Source organism: Macrotis lagotis, chromosome X, assembly GCF_037893015.1.
Source record: "Macrotis lagotis isolate mMagLag1 chromosome X, bilby.v1.9.chrom.fasta, whole genome shotgun sequence".
NCBI classification, from domain to species: domain Eukaryota; kingdom Metazoa; phylum Chordata; class Mammalia; order Peramelemorphia; family Peramelidae; genus Macrotis; species Macrotis lagotis.
The window spans coordinates 466,711,129-466,731,346 of record NC_133666.1 but is presented as its reverse complement, the minus strand read 5'-3'; the positions used below and the strand labels follow the sequence as shown (position 1 = coordinate 466,731,346).

Below are 20,218 nucleotides of genomic sequence, written 5' to 3'. Positions count from 1 at the left end.
AATACAGTTAGTTGTTCTAGTTCAATGGACGGCTGAGAGGAGCTGCTTCCATCAAGGCTGATCATCTCACAATGTTGTTGTTGATGTGTACATTGTTCTCTTGGTTCTACTGCCTTCGCTCAGCATCAGATCCCATAAGTCATTCCAGGCTTCTCCAGAATCTGACCATTTATGGTTTCTTATAGAACAATAATATTCCATAGTATTCATGTACCATAACTTGTTTAGCCATTCCCCAATTGATGGGCATCCTCTCAATTTCCAATCCTTTGCCACTTCAAAAAGAGCTGTTATGAATATTTTGGAATATGTAGGACTTTTCCCTTTTTCTATAATTTCTTCTGGATATAAACCTAGATTGGAATTTCTGGGCCAAAGGATATGAACAGTTTTATTGCTCTTTCAGCATAGTTCCCTATTGTTCTTCAGAAAGATTAGATCCATTCACAACTCTACCAGCAATGCATCTATGTCCCAGTCCTCCCACAGCCTCTCCAACATTGATCATGTTCCGTTTTTCTCAACTTGGCCACTCTGATATGTATAAGATGATACCTCATTGCTGTTTTAATTTGCATTTCTCTAATCAATAATGATTTGGAGCCTTTTTTCATATGTTTATTATAAAGTTTTAATTTCTTCATTTGAAAACTGTTCATATCCTTTGACCATTTATCAATTGGGAATGATTTGTGATCTTGCAATCTTATAGATTTGATGCAATGCAAATATGCAGTTATACTAAATGGAATTTCCCTATATTTTTTCCATTTTATTCTGGTATATTTATACATATATACATACATACATAAGGGGGGAGAGAGAGAGAGAGAGAGAGACAGAGAGAGAGAGAGACAGAGACAGAGACAGAGACAGAGAGAGACAGAGAGAGAGATGGTTTGTGCAGGTTTATTTTATGTCATGTAAATTTGCTGAAGCAGTTGTTTCAACTAGTTTTTAATTGATTCTTTACATTTCCCTTTACCATCATACCAACTGCAAAGAGTGATAGCTTTGTTTCCCCATTACTTATTTTTATTTCTTTAATTTCTTTTTCTTGTCATTGCTACAGCTAATATTTCTAGTATAACATTGAATAATAATGGACATCCTTGCTTTATCTTGATCTTATTGGGAAGGTTTCTAGCATATTCCCATTAGTGGAAAATAAAGGGAAATATTCTTGCTCTTGATTTTATATAGATGCTACTTATCATTTTAAGATATGAATTTAATTCTATGCTTTCTAGTATTTTTAATAAGAATGGGTATTTTATTATCACATGTTTTTTCTTTTCTAACTGATATAATAAATTATGCTTATAATTTTCCTAATAGTGAAAATACTGCATTTCTAGTATAAATTCCACCAGAATTATATGTGTATGAAGTTTGTGATATACTGCTGTAATCACCTTGCTAGCATTTTATCAACCATTATTGTAACAATATTCAACAGGGAAATTGCCCTATAGTTTTTTCTGTTTTTTTTCCCTCTCTGGACTAGGTATCAAAACAATATTTGTGTCAGAAAAAAATTGGCAGGAATCTTTATTTTTTAAAAAATAATTTTAATAGTATTGGAATTAATTGTTCTTTAAGGGTTTGGTAGAATTCACTTGTAAATCTATCTGGCAAATTTCCTAGGGAGTTCATTTATGACTTGTTCAATTTCTTCTAAGATAAGTTGAATTCTATTTCCTCTTCTATAAAATCTAGGCATAACTTTGTAAATAGTTATACATTTAATTTAGATGATACATTTTATTGACATAGAGTAGGGCAAAATAACTCTTAAGTGCATTAATTTTATCTTCATTGATGAAGATTGATCAAATTTGATACTGGTAGTTTGGTTTTATTCTTTATTTTTTTAGTCAATATGCTATTTTTTCATATAATCACCTCAAATTTTATTTATTAGTTTAATGTTTGTTTTTTAACTTTCAGTTTTATTCATCCCTAATTTGAGATTCAGAATTTTTAATTTGTTCTTTTTCAAGTTTTTTAGTTGCAGGACCAAATCATCATCTACTCTTTCTCTCTTTTACTGATATAAGTATTTAAAGGTATAAAAATTTCCCTAAGTATTGTTTTGATTATATCCTATATTTTAGTGCATTGTTTCATTGTTATTCTTGTTAATGAAATTATTGTTTCTATGATTTGCTCTTTTCATTCATTCATTATAATTAGGTTATTTAGTTTTTAATTAATTTTTAATCTATCCTCATATGTCCTTTATTGAATGCAATTTTATTGCATTATTCTTGGAAAGGGGTGCATTAAATACTTCTGCTTTTCTGCATTTGTTTGTGAATTTTTAAGTCCCAATACGTGGGCAATTTTTGTGAAGGTATCATAAAGAGTTAAGAAAGAGGCATTTGGGAATGCTGGGGGCGGAGCCAAGATGGCGACATGAAGGGATCCAGTCTTAGGAGCTCTCTGATATAACTCATAAGCTAAGGACTCTAACTAAACTTTCAAGAGACAGAACCCACAAAGGGACCCAGTGAGGCAGTTCTCCTACTCAAGGTAACCTGGAAAAGACCAGAAAGGCTCAGCTTCCTGGGGTCGGAGGGGCGACCTGCCAGAGGGGGTGGGCCGCCAGAGTGAAAGGACTTCAGCCTCCCAGAGGCAGCCCCAGGGCACTGGGAGCCATGGCTCACAGCAGCGGGGGAGTCTCCTGAGCTGCACCCTGGGGAGCACCAGGCACAAAGTGGGGGAACAGTGGGGGACCTCTGCCAGAGCAAGCATGTGGAGCCCAGCCCTCAGGGCACAGAGCCAGCAGCTTGGTCTTTCCTCAGCCTAGACCAGGAAACAGAAGCAGGCGGAGCCCCCAGGAGACCATTGAGCAGAGGGAGGGGAGTGAAGAGAGAGAGAGAGACTGCCAAGCTCTGTCCTCTGCCCCTGGAACAGGACTCTGTGGCTCTGACCACATTCAGATCCTGATCCCAGTCTAGGCCCCCCCATAGAACAACAGGGGCCCCCCACCTCGGCCCCGTGGCAGAAGGGGGCGCTTATGGTCATTCACAGACCAGGAGGGAGGACAGAGCCTCACACACTGAGACCCTTGTGGGAGTGTCCCAAAAGCTCAGGAAGCACCCCAAAACCAGGCCCAGGCTGGGAAAATGAGCAAGCAAAGAAACAAAAAAAAGACTATTGAGAAATATTTTGCAAATGAGCCCAAGAAGGATCAAAATACTCAGTCTGAAGATGAGGAAGCACAAGCTCCTGCATCTAAAGACTCCAAGCAAAACAGAAATTGGGCTCAGGCTATGACAGAGCTCAAAAAAGACTTTGAAAATCAAATGAGGGAGTTGGAAGAAAAACTGGGAAAAGAAAGGAGAGAGATGTAGGAAAAACATGAAAATGAAGTCAGCAGCTTAGTCAAGGAAATCCAAAAAAATGCTGAAGAAAATAGCATGCTAAAAACCAGCTTAGGTCAAATGGATAAAACAGTTCAAAAGTTATTGAGGAGAAGAATGCTTTAAAAAGCAAAATTGGCCAGATGGAAAAAGAGATAAGAAAACTCTCTGAAGAGAACAAATCCTTCAGACAAAGAATAGAATTCAGGGAGATTGATGGATTTAACAGAAATTTAACAGAAATCAGGACTCAATACAATACAAATCAATACAAAAAATGAAAAATTAGAAGAAAATGTGAAATATCTCATTGGAAAAACAACTGATATGGAAAACAGACTTAGAAAAGATAATTTAAAAATTATTGGAATACCTGAAAGTCATGATCAGGAAAAGAGCTTTGACATCATTTTCAGATAATTACTACAGGAAAATTGCCCTGATATTCTAGAAACAGAGGGCAAAATAGAAATGGAGAGAATCCAACGATCCCCCTGAGAAAGAGATCCCAAAAAACCAACCCCTAGGAATATTATAGCCAAGTTCCAGAACTCCCAAGTCAAAGAGAAAATATTACAAGCAGCCAGAAGGACACAGTTCAAATATCGTGGAGCTGCAGTCAGGATCACACAGGACTTAGCAGCAACTACATTGGAAGCTCGTAGGGCTTGGAATACAATATACTGGAAGGCAAAAGAGCTTAGAATGCAGCCAAGAATGAACTACCCAGCAAGGCTGAATGTCCTCTTCCAGGGAAAAAGATGGACTTTCAATGAACCAGGGGAATTTCAAATGTTCCTTTTGGAATGGCCAGAGCTGAAAAGAAGGTTTGATCTTCAGATACAGGACTCAGGTGAAGCATAGAGATTGAAGGAGAAGGGGAAAATATGAGGGACTTAATGATGATGAACTGCATGTATTCCTGCATAGAAAAATGACACTGATAATACTCATATGAACCTTCTCAGTTAATAGAGCAGGTAGATAGAGCTTTTATAGTTGAAGCACAGGAGAAAGCTGAATTCGAAGATAAAATATGATGTAAAAATGGAGTCAATAGAAAAAAGGGAAATGGAATGGGAGAAAGAAAAAGGAGAGGGGGAATAGTCCAAGATATTTCACATAATAAGATTTTTTTTATTACAATGAGCTATTGCAATGATATGGAAGGGGGGAGGCAAGGGGGAATGAGGGAACCCTTGCTCTCATCAGAGATGGCTAGGAGAAGAAACAGCAAATATACTCAATGGGGTATAGACATCTGGAGTAAGAAGGAGGGGGGAGCAGGGAGAAGGGGTGGGGATGTGAATAAAGGAGGAGAGGATGGACCATGCGGGGAGAGGGGTCAGATATAACACATTTTCTTTTTTACTTCTTTCAAGGGGCTGGGATTGGATGGCCTGCCCAGGACCATAGGGCCAGGTGGATTCTGGGCCTAAGGGGTGGTATGGGGGCTCAGGGCTTCTTGGCCCCAGGACCAGGGATCTGTCTGCTGCACCACTCAGCAACCCTACAGCAGAGTCAGAGTGAGAAGGAGAGAGAAAATATAGTACATTGTAGTGGAGAAATAAGAAAGGAGGGAGTTGCGATTAGCAATGGCAACGTTGGAAAAATATGGAAGTAACTTTTTTGATGGACTTATAAAGAATGTGATCCACCCGTAACAGAGTTGTTGGTGTTGGAACAAAGACTGAAGCACATTTTTTGTTATTATTATTTGGGGGAGGGTGCAGGGCAAGTGGGGCTGGGTGGCCTGCCTGGGGCCATATAGCAGGGTGATCTTTGGGTGTCTGGGGCCGGATTTGGACCCAGGTGCTCCTGGCACAAGGGCCAATGCTCTGTCTGCTACCCAGCCACCCCTACTATTATTACTATTTTATTTTATTTTGGATCTTTTTTTTTCTCTTCTTTTTGGTTTTTTGCAGGTCAGTGGGGATCGGGTGGCCTGCATCTCACATGGCTGGGTTATTGTTGGGTTTACGAGGCTGGATATGGACTCGGGTGCTTGTGGCTCCAGGGCTGGTGCTTTGTCCATTGCGCCACCTGGCCATACCTACAATTACTACTATTTTTTTTTATTTTAATCTTTTTTCTCTCCCCTTTACTTTTTTTGCCCAAGCAAGTCTATCTGTATTCATGGGGGGGGGTATTTTGTTTACTTTTAAACAAGAATATTTTATTAATGTAAAAAAAACATTTGTACAAAATGAGAATAAAAAATAAATTTAAAAAAATGAATGCTGAAAACTAAATAAATAAATACATTATCTTTAAAATTAAAAAAAAAGAAAGAGGCATTTGGGCCAGCTAGGTAGTACAGTGGATAGACCACTGGCCCTGGAGTCAGGAGTACCTGAGTTCAAATCCTACCTCAGACACATAATAATTACCTAGCTGTGTGGATTTGGGCAAGCCACTTAGCCCCATTTTCCTTGCAAAAATTCTAAAAAAAAAGAAAAAAGAAAAATTCATAATTCTTTCAATTGTCATTCAATATTCTCCAAAGGACTATCATAGTTAACTCATCTAAAATTCCATTAATCTCCTTTATTTCTTTATTTTATTATTAGATTTATTTAGATCTGAGGGGGGGGAGTTGAATTACTCTATTTGTATAATTTTTCTTTCTATTTCCTCCCATGACTCATTTAATTTTTCCTTTGAGAATTTGTGTGCTATGACATTTGGTTCATATATGCTTAATATTGATATTACTTCATTGATAGCAGTGCCTTTTAGCAAAATATATTCCTGAATATTTCTTTTAATTAGGTCTATTTTTGTTTTTGTTTTGTCTGAGATCATAATCATTACTTCTGCCATTTTACATTAGCTGAAGCTTAGTAAATTCTGCTTTAGTTCTTGATTTTAACTCTATGTTTTTCTTTTTCAAGTGAATTTCTCATAACATATTGTTAGATTCTGGTTTCTAGTCTGTCTTCTACTTGCTTTCATTTTATGAATGATTTATTCATTCACATTTATTGTTATAATAGCTATATCATATTTTACTTACCTTTCTCTTTTTTTACCCTGTCCCCTTTTCAAAAATGTTTAGCTTTTGATAACTACATTTTTACCACCTTCAAAGTACTGCATCACACAAAATGCACAACCTATATGAGTATTATTTGCAATGAGAGGTACTATAAAAAACAAATCAACCAACAGATGTGCTATTTTTGAAAGTTTAACCACAACTCAAGCAATTAAATGAATAAAACTGATCATTCTGGGTTTCCAAAAGTCTTTATAGTTTCCATAATGATGAATACTGACTTTCTTGAAAACATCAATATAATAATTAATGAATAATTTATATAATATATATTATGTGCCAGACGTTGTGCTAAATGTTTTACTCTTTGCTAAGTGCTACAAATGTCTACTAAAGGTATGTAAACCTTAAAGATGAAAATAAGTTCATCTTCAACAGCAGTGACTGCTGATCTTTTGTAAAAATCATCATGTACTAAGTTTTTGTTTAATTGCCAAAAAGTACCCTCTTTGCTCTTCATGTACAAAATATTTCAGGTTTTTATCTTAAAAGCTTAAGTGTCTCACACAAGCTATTTCAAGTTTTTTTCCTACAATTTTAACATTTTTGTTGCTGTCATCTCTAGTTTTGTAAGAATACTGAAGAGAATAAGTGAGAGTATTTCAGTAGAACTTGAAAATATTTTCTGAGTGAGTGATAATCCTTGATAGGGCTGCTTTGAGTTCTTTTAAAGAAACATTCCTTAAGAAATGTAATAATACTTGTGCAACCAATCTTCTGGGAAAAACATTTTGTAAACCTGAGAAACCTGAATCCTAACAAATCTTACTGATATAGTACTTTATGAGTTAAAATGGTTTTACAATAATCTAGTGAAATAGGAAATACAATACTAACCACCATTGTTCAGATGAGAAAGTGAAGATCAGAGAGATTGTGATTTGTCTACAGTCATCAAGATTTCAACTCAGATCTTTTGATTCCAAGTTCTGCAATCTTTCTGCTGCATCATATTTATTAAATGTAAAGATTTTTCAAGACTCTGAACTTCCTCAAATGGATTCCAAGGTTTCATTTTACTTTATGTATTTCATAAATTTGAAATTTGAATTTAAGATTATTCATTGAAAACAGCATGCCAATTCACCATAGTAACTAGTACCTCCCCCTAAAAATTTCTTTGATTATACTTTCTATATACTTATATATGCATGGTTGTTCCCCACTATAGAATATAAGCTCCTTGAGGACAAGGACTGTTCTCCTTTATGTCTTCCATAATGCATCTTATGCAGTAGATGCTTAATGAAATTGTATTGATTGATTCAGGTAATAATATATGGTCTAAAGCAATGAAAGAACAAATTTAGGGCTCTACTACCATCTCTTGACCTACCATTTGACATTTTTCTGTGTATCATATTTTTAGGAAAATTTTTCTGAACCACACATACATACATGTATGTATATAACATCTCTATAACTTTAAATATATATATATATATATATTGATTACTATACTGAGGGTTATAGAACTTAAATTATGGGCAAAAAGTACTTCCAAAATTTTTGAGAAGAGTGGAGACTGGTTATTTTAAAAGAGCATATTGGATAAACAGAAAATAATCTCAGTGGCTTGCCTAAATAGTTTTAATGAATAAGTGTGGGAGAAATGAGAGTTTAATGAAGAAGTATAGGAGGAAGACCATTGACTGCTGCCTTCACTTTCTGTCATTCTTGTGGTTTATTCCCCAACTAGTCAGAACATGGAAGCTCTGAACTCTAAAAAAAATGCTAAAATTGGACAGGACCATAAAAGCAACTGTCCCAACATCAACATCATCATCATCAACATCATCATACTAACAATAATAAAATCTAAAAATTAAATAGCACCTTAAAGTTTAGGAAACATTTTATATATTAAATCATTTGAGCTTCCTAACAACCTTGGTAGCCAGGTGTTATTATTAATCCTTACACTTAATAGGGCTTAAGCCACTTGCTCAGGGTCCCATTTTCTCTCTAAGTGATCATAGAACTTTTGCTTACAGACACCAGGAAAGAGAATTCACTACCTCTTGAGGTAGCCTGTTTCATTTTTAGATTCTCTAATTCTTGGGAGATTCACCTTACATTAAGACTAAATTTGCTTTTTTGATAAGACCACTAGCAATGTTGTGGATCTAAACTTCAAGCATCATTTCTCCCACTTGTGACAGTCCTTCAAAAACTTGAAGAAAGCTATTATATCAGAACCATAGTTTAAAGCTAGACCATTTAGTCCAAACCCTCTTCCTGTTTTGCACATGAAAAACAGAGAGGTAAAATCATTTTAGTTCAGCAAAAAAAAAAAAGTTGTACAAATAGTAAGTAGCAAAGTCAGAATTCAAAGCCAGATCCTCATTCTCCAGAAATCCAGTGTTCTATCTACTCTATGAAAATGCCTCTCTAAAGTTCCGCTAAGTCTTTTCCAGACTAAACATTCACAGTCCCTTCCACTAGCCTGGATTCCAAGTCTCACTTTCCTGATTGAACAAAAATGATATGACCAGGGTAGAGTCTCTTATTTCCCTTGCTCTGAAAATAATGATTCCATTAATGAAGACTAACATTGCATTAGCTTTTTTTGGCAGTCATACCATGCCTGGCTCATGCTGAAGTTGCAATCTACAAAATACTCCCAGATTTTATACACATAAATACCTACTTGGATAAAACACTTCCAATCCATAATTTGTGCAGTTAATGGAAAAAGTTAATTTGAAAAATGAAATGGTAGAAATTTAGCATAGAAATTATCAGGTGTTCTCTACGGATCTAAATGCTGAAAAGAAATTCAGGAATGACCCACTGGATGAGACTGTTCAAAGGGCTAGAAGACAATCTCACTAAAGACATAGTTTTCAAAGATAGTAATCACAACTACGTAAGCCACATCTCCTCAGAGTGGTGATGGCCTGGATGCAGAAAAGGACATGTGTGTGTGTGTGTGTGTGTGTGTGTGTGTGTGTGTGTATACATATATATATATATATATATATATATATATGTATGTGTTATTTGGATATGAGCAGTATAGGAATTTGTTTTTTTGATTATATATATATATTATATGTATAATATATATATATATATATATATATATATATATATAAAACAATAGTTTTCTTTTTCTTCTTTCCCCCCTCATTTGAAGTAAAGGGAGGTAGACAGGAACAAAAATAGAAATTAATTTAATTTAAAAATAAAAAGTATGTATAGAAAATATGAATCAACACTTAGATGACAATAGTTCAATCTATCATTCTTCCACATTACATTACAGCTACCAAAAAGGGGAGAGATCATTGCAGTGTCAAATCTTATTCATAACATAGCTCATTTTTTAAAACTAGGACAAAAATAATTATTTCTTGTATTTTTAAATTAACTCTTTAGTGTAAAACCATTACTAAGGATCATTTAGAAAGGTTAGAGAAGGAATTATAAATATTAGTGGTAACCACAAAAGGCATAACTATCAATGGTTTTTAAGATCATAATGATAAAAAACATTTTAGTATGGTAATATTACAGCAGTGTTCTGATAGCATGTCCAGGTATAGAACTATTTATATCACAAACTTAAAAACATGCCTCATCTATAACTTAATTGAACCGAACATAAAATTATGTCTATTAAACAATTTTGAGATTATAAAAAAGTCATTTTTGTATTTTTAGACATTGCTAAGGAAATCCTGAACTATATCCAATTCCTTTTATATTAAATATCAATGTCACTTCTGTCAGATACATACATACTATGTATTACCTAAGTGAGAAGTTAGTCTGATTTGAAAAGAATAATTTTTCCTACAAAAGAAATTCTCTATTCATACAGATGTTGAGCTATCAAACTATCTTCCTCTTCTACATATAAATATACCTTACTGTGAATCTCAAACTAAAAGAATACTGCTGCATTGTGTATTGGAGAAAATCTTGAATGAAAATGTATATATTTCTAATAATATTGGAATTGTATAATTAAGTAATTTACCCATTAACAAATTTTAAACAAAAAAATCCTGGTTTTTCTTTTATACTACATTTTTGTTTTTATTTAAACTTTTGCTTTGATTACACAGCTTTAAATCAATTTTTTTTCTATTTCAATAAGCTTTCTTTAAATAGACACAATCTAGACAGTGGGAATAGTCATCTGGATAGTATTACAATAATGCATTCTACTGGGAGCTTCAGACAGAAGCTATTGTCTCTTGTAATATACAAATAATTCACTTCATTTCCCCGTGGACAATGGAAGTGTTTGGAGCAGAGTCACAGCTGCGGCTAACAAGACCTATGGACCTGCTACCATTGTTTATCAAACTGATATTTCATTTCAACAGCTGATGAACTCAGTGAGTTTCCAGTGATCAACGTGATTTTTGCCTCCTCAGATTATTACATCTATTCTTTTACTTGACTAATATAGATTAGGTTTGGAAAGAGGAATTTTCAGAAAAGAATCAGAAGTAACTTCAGTTGTGAAAAATGAAAGGGGGGGGGTACAAATCAGTGAATTTAAAGGGAAGAGAGGGGGGAGGAGAGAGAGAAGGGTGGGAGTATTTTAAAAATACTGCATCATACATGCTTCCCTGGCAGTTTCTGCTCTAAACTATATGAAACTTTTGAGTTCTTGTCAGCACAACTGCAATTGTAATCATAAAGAATCCGAGGACCCTACAAAGTCACTTAAGTTCCCCTTTTACTAAAACAGTTCAGAATCACTTAATTTAAAGATGACTATAAGAAGTTGTGAAGTAGGACCAAGGACACTCTGTCTAAGAGGTCCAGGGATTTGGTTTTAGGGGAGAAGGAGAAAGAGGAAGAGTAAGGAAAAAACCCCAACACCTTTCAGTCTTTTCAACCAGGCTCCAGTGATTTATTTAGACCATGATTAACATCAAGGAAGTAAAAAGACACTAAAAAGAATTTTCTCACTTTAAAAGTTTAGTCTGAAACACTCCTGAGCAGTCATGAGTTCAAAATATCTAACAGCAATAATAAAAAGGAAAATTCCACTCCAAATAACTATGAGGTACATAAAATATCTGGGGAATTGACCTACTCAAGCATATAAAAAACATATAGATTCAATTACAAAGTCCTCAAAGAAATAAAGAGCAACTTAAATAGTTGGAAGAATTCATTGTTCATGGCTAGGCCATGCCAATATAATAAAAATGATGATATTACTAAAATTAATTTACACTTTTAGTATTCTACCAATCATATTACCAAGGGGATACTTTACAGAACTTGGTAAAATAATAACACAGTTTATTTGGAAAAACAAATGACCTCGAACATCAAGGGAAAAGATTAAAAGAAATAGGGATGAAGGAGGAAGTATTTTCAGACCTAAAATTATATTATATTATAAAGCAGCAGTCATATATTATATAGCAGTAGTCATCAAAACCATCTGATTAAAAAGGGATCAGTGGAACAGACTGGACAAGATAGAACCAGAAACAATAGAACTCAATAATCCAGTGTTTGATAAAGTAGAAAACATAAACTTCTGAGGAAAAAGCTTCTCATATTTGATAAAAAAAAAACTGCTTGGAAAACTGGAAAGAAATCTGGCAGAAATTAGGCTTATAGTAACACCTTATATCATATTCCACAATATATTCTAAATGGATATGCAACTTGATATAAAAGATCATAAATAAAAAATTAGAAGAGAAGCATAGTGTAAAATTCTCATAGTCATGGATAGGAGCTATATTCTTAACCAAGCAAGAGATAGTGGAAATTATAAAAGACAGAAAAAAGAAAACTGTGATTACATGAAGCTGAAAAACTTTTACATGGACAAAACTAATGCATCTAGGTTAAGAAGTTAAGTGGTCAAAGGTGGGGGAAAATATGAAAAATTTCTCTGATAAGGGTTTGGTATCTATGCTACATAAACTATACAAACACACATATACACACACTAATAGTCATTCATCAACAGATAAGTGATCAAAAGTTATGAACAAAAGCTCTTAAAACAATTGCAAAGTATTCACAACCATATAAAAATACTCTAAATCACTAATAAAAAAAAGAAATAAATTTAAAAACAACTCTGAATTTTCACTTTATGCCCTGCAATTTGGCAAAGATGACAAAAATGTCAATAGTCATGGGAAGTTGTGGAATGATAGTCATACTACTACTACTACACTGTTGGTGGAACTGTGAAATAGTTCAGTATTTTGAAAAGGGATTTGGAATTATGTAAATAAAGTGATCAAAATGCCTATTCTCACTGAACTAGAGCTTTTATTTTTCCTGAGCCTATATCCCAAGGAAGTTATCAGTTTTAAAAATCCCCATATGTACCAAAATATCTAAAATAAACACTTTTTGTTATAGCAAAAAATAGGAAACAAACATTATGGTACATGAATATAATGGGTTATGATTGTGCTATAGAAATTCTGTATATAATGAATACAGATACACATAGTAAGATCTGCATGAACTCATGCAAAATGAGGAAAGCAGAGAGACAAGAAAACATGAGCAATTTACATTACAAATAAATGGAAGGAACAGTCACACACCAAAAAATCAAATTTCAAGGTAACCAAATTACAAAAATCAATTATGACTCAAATGAAGAGATATAAAAAATACCACTCATCTCTTCAGGGAGGTGGGAGAGCCACAGATACTTTTATTTTCAAACTTTTTCCTACCTAAATGTGTGTATATATCTATATCTATCTATCTATCTAGCTATCTATCTGTCTGTCTATCTATCTATCTATCTATCTGTGTGTGTGTGTGTGTGTGTGTGTGTGTGTGTGTGTGTGTGTGTGAGAGAGAGAGAGAGAGAGAGAGAGAGAGAGAGAGAGAGAGAGAGAGAGATGGTGCTCTGGTCTGGGAGAAGAGGAAGGGATACTTTGAATAATTATGATGATATAAGCAACAAAAGACAGCAATTTTTAAAAATTGAACAAATAGATAACTAAAGGATATAACTGGGGCTAGCTGGTACCTGAATCACAAAAGAGCAAAGATATCCTGAGGCTGTGAGCTAAAAATCTGGGGTGAACTATAGAGAGATAGAGAAGGTACCTTAGAACCTCTTAGGTGAAGAATCCCTGATGTAGTCTAACTCTTTCATTTCACAAATGAGAAAAAACAAAGTTTCATAGATGAGAAAATGCAAATTACAAAGTAATTAAGTGACAGATTGGTTGTCATTCAGTCATTTTTCAGCCATGTCTGACTCTGAGTGACTCTATTCCTGGTTTTCTTCTCAAAGATGTTGGAGTGGCTTGTTATTTCTATCTCTATCTTATTTTATAGAGGAGGAAATTGACAAAAACAGAGTAAAGTGACTTACACATCTTGTGTTGTAGGCCAGATTTGAAATCATGAAAATAAATCTTCCTGAGTCTAAACCACTGCTCTAACCACTACATCATCTAGTTGCTCCATTAAATGACAGAACCAGAATTTAAACCAGGCATCCTCCAACTTCAATTCAAGTCTAGCACTCTTTTTACTGTACATGATTCTGCCCCTACATCATCAGAAAATGCAAAAAAATGGCAGCAGAATCCAGGAGTAGCTCTTCAAAGGCACCTAACTAAGAACAGCTCTGGGGGAAAAGAAAATCAGTGGAGAACATTATGACAACATGAGGCAGCATGTCATATTGTATAGAGCACTACACTTGGAGTCAGAAAGAAAGAAATTAATTCAGAATCTGCCAAAAGAAATTAACTATGACCCTGGGAAAGTCAACTAACTTCTCTGTACCTCAGTTTTCTCATCTCAAAATGAGGAAGTTGCATTCAATAATCTCCAAGATTCCTTCTAGTTCTAAATCTATGTTTCTATGATCTTCAGAAGTCTGAAGCATGAAGATGGTCCTCTCTCCCACTGCTGGTGGGGTAATTTGTGTGACCAAATACCCCCTTTGAATACGTTTTTTTGGAGTGGATGAATATTTTTGTCACAAATTTTGCTGCTGTTTGACTCAAGGTCTTTTGTTTGACTATATAATGCATATAATATATACATGAAAATATATACATATATATGCATAAACACATATCCATGTGTCTTCCTCGGTTAATAAAGGCAAACAAATTAGAATTTTAGGCTTTAAATAGATAGAGAGTGACAAAGTACTTCAAACATAGGATAGTTTTCTGTGGGTCTACCGTTATGAGGACCCTGGTTACCTCATCTAGAATTACTGTAGAAAGCAGTCTCTTAGGAAAGAATTTTTATTCCTATATCCAACTTAATCCACCTTCTTGGCTAGAGCAGATTTACCCTAGATAAACCAATGTCAATCCTTAGCAAGGACAAAGCAAAGCAAAACAAAACAACACAAAAGCAAACAAAAACTCTTGAAAGATATAAGCATTGTTAAAGGGCATTCTTTGAAAGGGCTGCTGTTGGGAACACATGGCAAAGTACCATTGGCAGCTTTTCTTAGACATGCTCATAAACACAAAATGCTTAGCAGATGAAAAAGGAAAGCACTGTTAATGGACATCATAAGCCCTGAATCTTCACAAGCCTTATTTTGTTATGAGAATCAAATAAGATAATATTTGTAAAGTATTTAATGGAGCATCTGGCACAACAGACATTACATAAATATTAGCTATCATTATTATCATCCATAAATATAACTTTTGATAAGCTTTCCTACCCTAGTTAGAGACATGGGATTTCTTTTCTTGAATCAAGAACAACCTAAACCAGAAAAACTTCAGGGAATTATGTACATGGTACATTTGTCTCTTTAAAATTAGTGATTCTTTTTTTTAAAAAATTGTCTTGCATTTGGACTTATTAACCCAATAATACATTCTTCTATGGATTTGTTGATTTCTTTCTTCTACTTGAAGAGTTTTTATTCATTTCAGTTCTTCACTGTGATCATTTCATAGCAATGATCAGCAGGATCTACCTCAAAAAAGAAGGCAATATTTTACAAACTCTTAGTTTTCCTGGATATCCAGGCCTAATATTTCTAAGTTAAGAAATAAAAACAATTGGCCAAGGATGTTCTATTAAAATCACAGAATCATAGCATGCTAGATCTAGAAAGTATACAAGAAATCATCCAGCCCAGTCACTCCCCAGATTTAGAGATAAGGAAATTATGGCCCATTTGACTTGGGACATGAGACTTTTGCTGTGAAACAATGTATAAATAAATGCTATTTGCAAGTCATTCTCACAAAAGACAACAATGTAGCATACCAGAAAAAAATAATAATTTTGTATATAGGAGACAATGCACCATAGAAAAACTATTGGACTTAGAGTGTACTCATCGATCTTTAGAAAATTTCCCAAGGTCCTATTTTCTATCTAAATTTAGTTTTTTATTCTCCTTTGAATTAACAAAGTCTAATTAAAATGCATATAAGATAGTATTATTTTCATTTCACAACCAATTCTTCCAGATTGGCAACTCCTACATCTTACTTTTACAGAGGAGATGATGGGAAATAGGTCATATGGATGATCATAGCTGGTCCTGGAATATACCCTAGAGAATACATCTTTTCCAACAAATTAACCATTTCCTCTGGGATCTAGCCTACCATTTGCACACATCCTGCCTAGAGCATCCATTATAAGCTAGCCAACCAGAAAGAAAACAAAAACCCCTAAGGAGAGTTGGTATGGGAGTAGTTCAAGTAACTAAAAAAAAATTTAAATCAGTATGTTCCCAAAAGAATGTCCTTAGTGTTTGTCCCTGGACAAGACCAGACATCTTAGAAATGAATGACTACATTGCATTCCTGGAGGACTCAACTATACCAAAAGTTACTAGAGATAATTTCAAAATAAGACACAAAAATAAGCATCCAACAACAAATCCTGAAATGAGGGGAAATGGACTGGTTTTAAAAACTAAAAATGGATAGGGACTCTTTTTAAAAAGAAGATAGATTTTTCTCATGATTGATTGTGTTCTTTAGGGCTCAGCAGCTCTGAGAATATTTTAGAAGGAAAAAAATTCAGTACTTATATAAGTTGATATATACCTTTTTTTTATTTTGCTTATTACCTTTTGAACTTAACCTTGTGGCCAATACAAAGAGGTAATTTTTAAAATCATTTGACATCCTCTTTTGACACGTCCCCCCCCAAAGCTCTCAGGGCCCCACTTTGCATATTACTCCTTTTTTTCTTCATTAATATTAATGAAGATTATTATTATTTAACTCAGTTGGTTAAAGCACCTGCTAAAAGGTCTAGAAAGGCAGGTTTAATACATGTATAGACAAGTTAATTAATAGACCAAGGACTTGAAAGGTACCATAGAGATCCCTCTAGTCTGGGACCTGAGACCCTGAGAGTTTATATATGATTTATTTATGGTCACATATCCAGTTCATGGAAGAATTAGGAGAAAAATTCAGGTCTTCTGATTCACAGTTCTGTGGTCTTTCCAGTTTATCATAATTCCACTGTTTTTGTTTAGACTGAAACATTCTCTCCAGCCACCACTACTACCATATAAGCTGTCTTGAGAATGTATGTCCCTGTTTATAAGAAAGAAAGCTCTAGAGATTTGTGGGTGAATCAATGAAAGACAATCACTGCTATGAGGGGAAAAAAATAAGTGAATGTACAACTAGATGAGATTGAGGTGAGGTAATCATTTTTGAATTGGGAAGATTATATATTAAGATCATAGTATTTATTTCTGCTATCATAACATAAATTGAAGGCCCAGAGTAACTAACAAGAAAGATCATATTAACAAATCTTTATTTCCTCTTTTCCATCTTTTTATTGTCTAAACAGCATTCAGACAGGCTGGTTATGCAGATGTCCCATGTTAACAGTAACTATTATTTAGATATTCCTTTCTGCATGCCTGGCCCTATCAGCTTCAGTGAAAGCCAGCAAAACAAACTAGGAACCATTATACAGAGTAACTGTGGTACTATTGTTATGTAGTTTCAAACAATGCAAGGAGAAATTAAAGATACAGCAGCTAAGGGCAGGTGGAAATGTCTATTCTCTGGGAAAGTGCAGTCTTTGTGTATAACAGAAAACAGAAATTTCTCTTGGCAAAACACAACTTTGGGGGTCTTCTGATAACTACTTACCAACTAAATCCAACTGTCTCACAGTACTTGAGGCTTCCAGGCTTCCTTACACAGTTTGTCTAGTTAAAAACATGTAACCTTGCATCCTTTCCTTTCGATTTGGTCATCCTTGTTACTGATCAGAGCAGAGTGGGCCTTTATTGATGGGGGATTCTCCAGCTTAGTGGAGAGTGTCATCTTAGTTGATAGGAAGACCTGAATTCAAGTCTCTCTATCGACGCATATTGGCTATGTAACTCGAGGCGAGTCGCTCAACCCCTCAGAGCTCTAGTTTAGGCAACACCAAGACTGTAAATTGCAGATCTGGGGAGGAGGGTCTTTCCCTGCAAACTCTTCATACCAATAAAATCATAGGTACAATTCACATCTACACTGAAGCCTGATCCACTTCATGGAAATGCGAAACCCTACAAGTGGTTTTACTTCTGATCCGCGATTCCTTTCAAGAATCCAAACATATTCCCTCCTCTAGAACGTGTACGCAAATTTCCTTTCCTCTCTCGTTTTTAATCTGGTAGAAATAAGAGACTGCCGTGATTTTATTGTTAATTAATTTACGGGAAAACGCTAATACAAACGTGTGTGCTGTACATCTGTGTGTGTCTGTGTGTGTGTGTGTGTGTGTGTGTGAAGATACATTAGCATGACCGAGAACAAGAGAAACGAAAAGGTTTGGAGAACCTGCCCAGAGTAAATACCTTCTACCACCCCCTAAGCTCCCACCTCTCCCTTCTTCCAGAGTTTTCTGCCCAAGTTAAGTATTAGGATGTGTAGGGGCGGGAAAAGAAAAGAGAAGAGGGGAGGGTGGGAAGACTCATCCGAGCCTGGAAATCCAGCGGTAGCGGCTGGTCCGCCCCTCCCGCACCAAGCAAGGCGGGCAGGGAGCGAGGGAGGAGCGCGGAGAGGCCAGACTGAGACCCACTAGCTCCCGGCTCCCCCCACCCAGAGGCTTAGCCTGCTTCCCCTGCGCCCCTCTCACCTTGAGATAGTCGTTCTCTGAGCGCAGTTCCTCCATCTCCCGCAGCAGCTCCTCCTCCTCCTCCGCTAGCACCAGCTGCTGCAGCTCACACGGGCTGGGGGCTCGGTTGGCACCGCCGCTCCCGGGCCGCCCTTTCCCGTCTTCTCCCGGGCCGCCCCTCCCGGGGGTGGCTCTCGGCTGGGTTCGCCCCCCAGCATCCTCCCCTACTCCAGGCCCGGCCGGACCAGGGGGCACCGCTGAAGGACTGGCCCTGCCGCCCCCGCTCCCGGGGGAGGCACAAGAAGGTCCGAGGGGCTCGGGGCTGCGGGGAGGTCCCGCTTTCCCGCTGGAGTTTGGGGTCGGGGCCCCCCTGGGCTCCCGGTCGCTGGAGCCGGTGCCCGACTCCGCGTCGCTGCTGGCTGTCGGGATCAGGCGTTGCTCGTCGGACAGAGGCTCGGAGGGGCAGTCCGACAGGTCCGAGCTGCTGTCCGTGTGGCTGAGGCGGGCGCCCGGGAAGGCGGGGGCCCGGGCCGCGGGGGCCGAGTGGCCGGGGCTGGTGGAGGCGCAGGCGGCGGGGGCCGGGGCAGCGGCCGGGGGCTGGGCTGCGGCCCCCGGCGCCCCGGAGCCTCGCTTGCCTTTGCGGCCTTTCCCGGGGGTGGGCGCCTGTTCCCCGGCCGTCAGCGGCGTCGGAGGCTGCGGCCGGTGCTTCCCGGCCTTGGGCGGCCGCTCCCCCGGCGCGGCCCGGGCCGCCTTCTTGTTGCTCGGGGAGGGCTTGGCGTGGCCGCCCTGCTTGCCGCCCGCTCCCGCCCCCTTGTCCTTAGCTCCCAGTTGGCCGCCCCCGCCGCGCCGGGAGAGGCGGCCCTGGGCGGCCAGAAGCCCCGGGGACGGCGGCGCCGGCGGCGGCGGCGGCGGCGGGTTGGGGTGCGCCTTGCCCGAGAGGCTCGGGGATTTGGGGGCCGCGGGCGCGGCCGCCGGGGCTCGGGGGGCGGCCGGGGCCGGGCCCGGGGCCCGAGGGTGCAGGTCCTTCAGGAAGGGTCTGGCGGGCGAGGGCGTGCGCTGCAGCCGCTTCTTCTCCGCCAAGGGGTGGTGGTGGTGGTGGCGAGGATGGTGCTGGCCGTGCGGGGGCTGCTTCGCCTCCGGGCCGCCCCCCGTGCCGTTCGCCGTCTCCATGCTCCCTACGGGAGGCGCGAGGACCGGGGCCGGAGCTGGTCGGGCAGCCGGAGCCGGGGAACGCCGAGCGCTGGCGGGCTCAGGGTCCGCGCCGAATCGCGGCCGGAGCAGGGGCAGGAGCCACAGTCTCCCCCCTCCTCGCCCTCTGCTGGGTGCAGCGCAGTGGCAGCGGCGGCTTCCAACCTCCCTGCTGGCTTTCTCATCCCTTCTGTTGCTCTCTCGGCTTCCCACCCCCCCGCGCCCCCAGCCCCGGCTGCGGCACCCCCTCCCAACTCTCCTCAGTAGCCTTCGCTCCTCTCTAAGCGCTGGTCTGCTCCGGGGAGAAGATGCCCCCAGCGGAGCTCTCCAAAGCCTCCCTGCTCCGCTCCCCCTCCCTCCTCTGAAAACCTCTCTCTCTTCTCTCTCTCTCTCTCTCTCTCTCTCTCTCTCTCTCTCCCCCTCTCTGTCCTCCCTCCTTCTCTCTCCCCTCCCTCTCTTTTTCCCTCTACCTCCCTCGCTCTCCCTTACTCTTTCTCTTGCCTGTCTCCAATCGAGCGGATGCTGAGCCTCAAGTTATTTTGCAAAGGCACCGCAT

The 20,218-nt window shown here is 38.4% G+C and overlaps 1 protein-coding gene across 6 annotated transcripts in view; it reads right to left on the bottom strand.

Annotated features, from left to right (window-relative positions):
• The window catches only part of MTCL1 (microtubule crosslinking factor 1), a 162,394-nt gene extending 142,536 nt beyond the window's left edge, over window positions 1-19,858 (bottom strand). For all 6 annotated transcript variants that reach the window (XM_074205390.1, XM_074205392.1, XM_074205391.1 and 3 more), the window contains exon 1: window positions 18,496-19,858. In XM_074205390.1, the coding sequence (XP_074061491.1) occupies window positions 18,496-19,644 (1,149 nt within the window). In that variant the 5' untranslated portion in view covers window positions 19,645-19,858. The remainder of the gene's footprint in view (window positions 1-18,495) is intronic.
• Window positions 19,859-20,218: the final 360 nt, after the last annotated feature.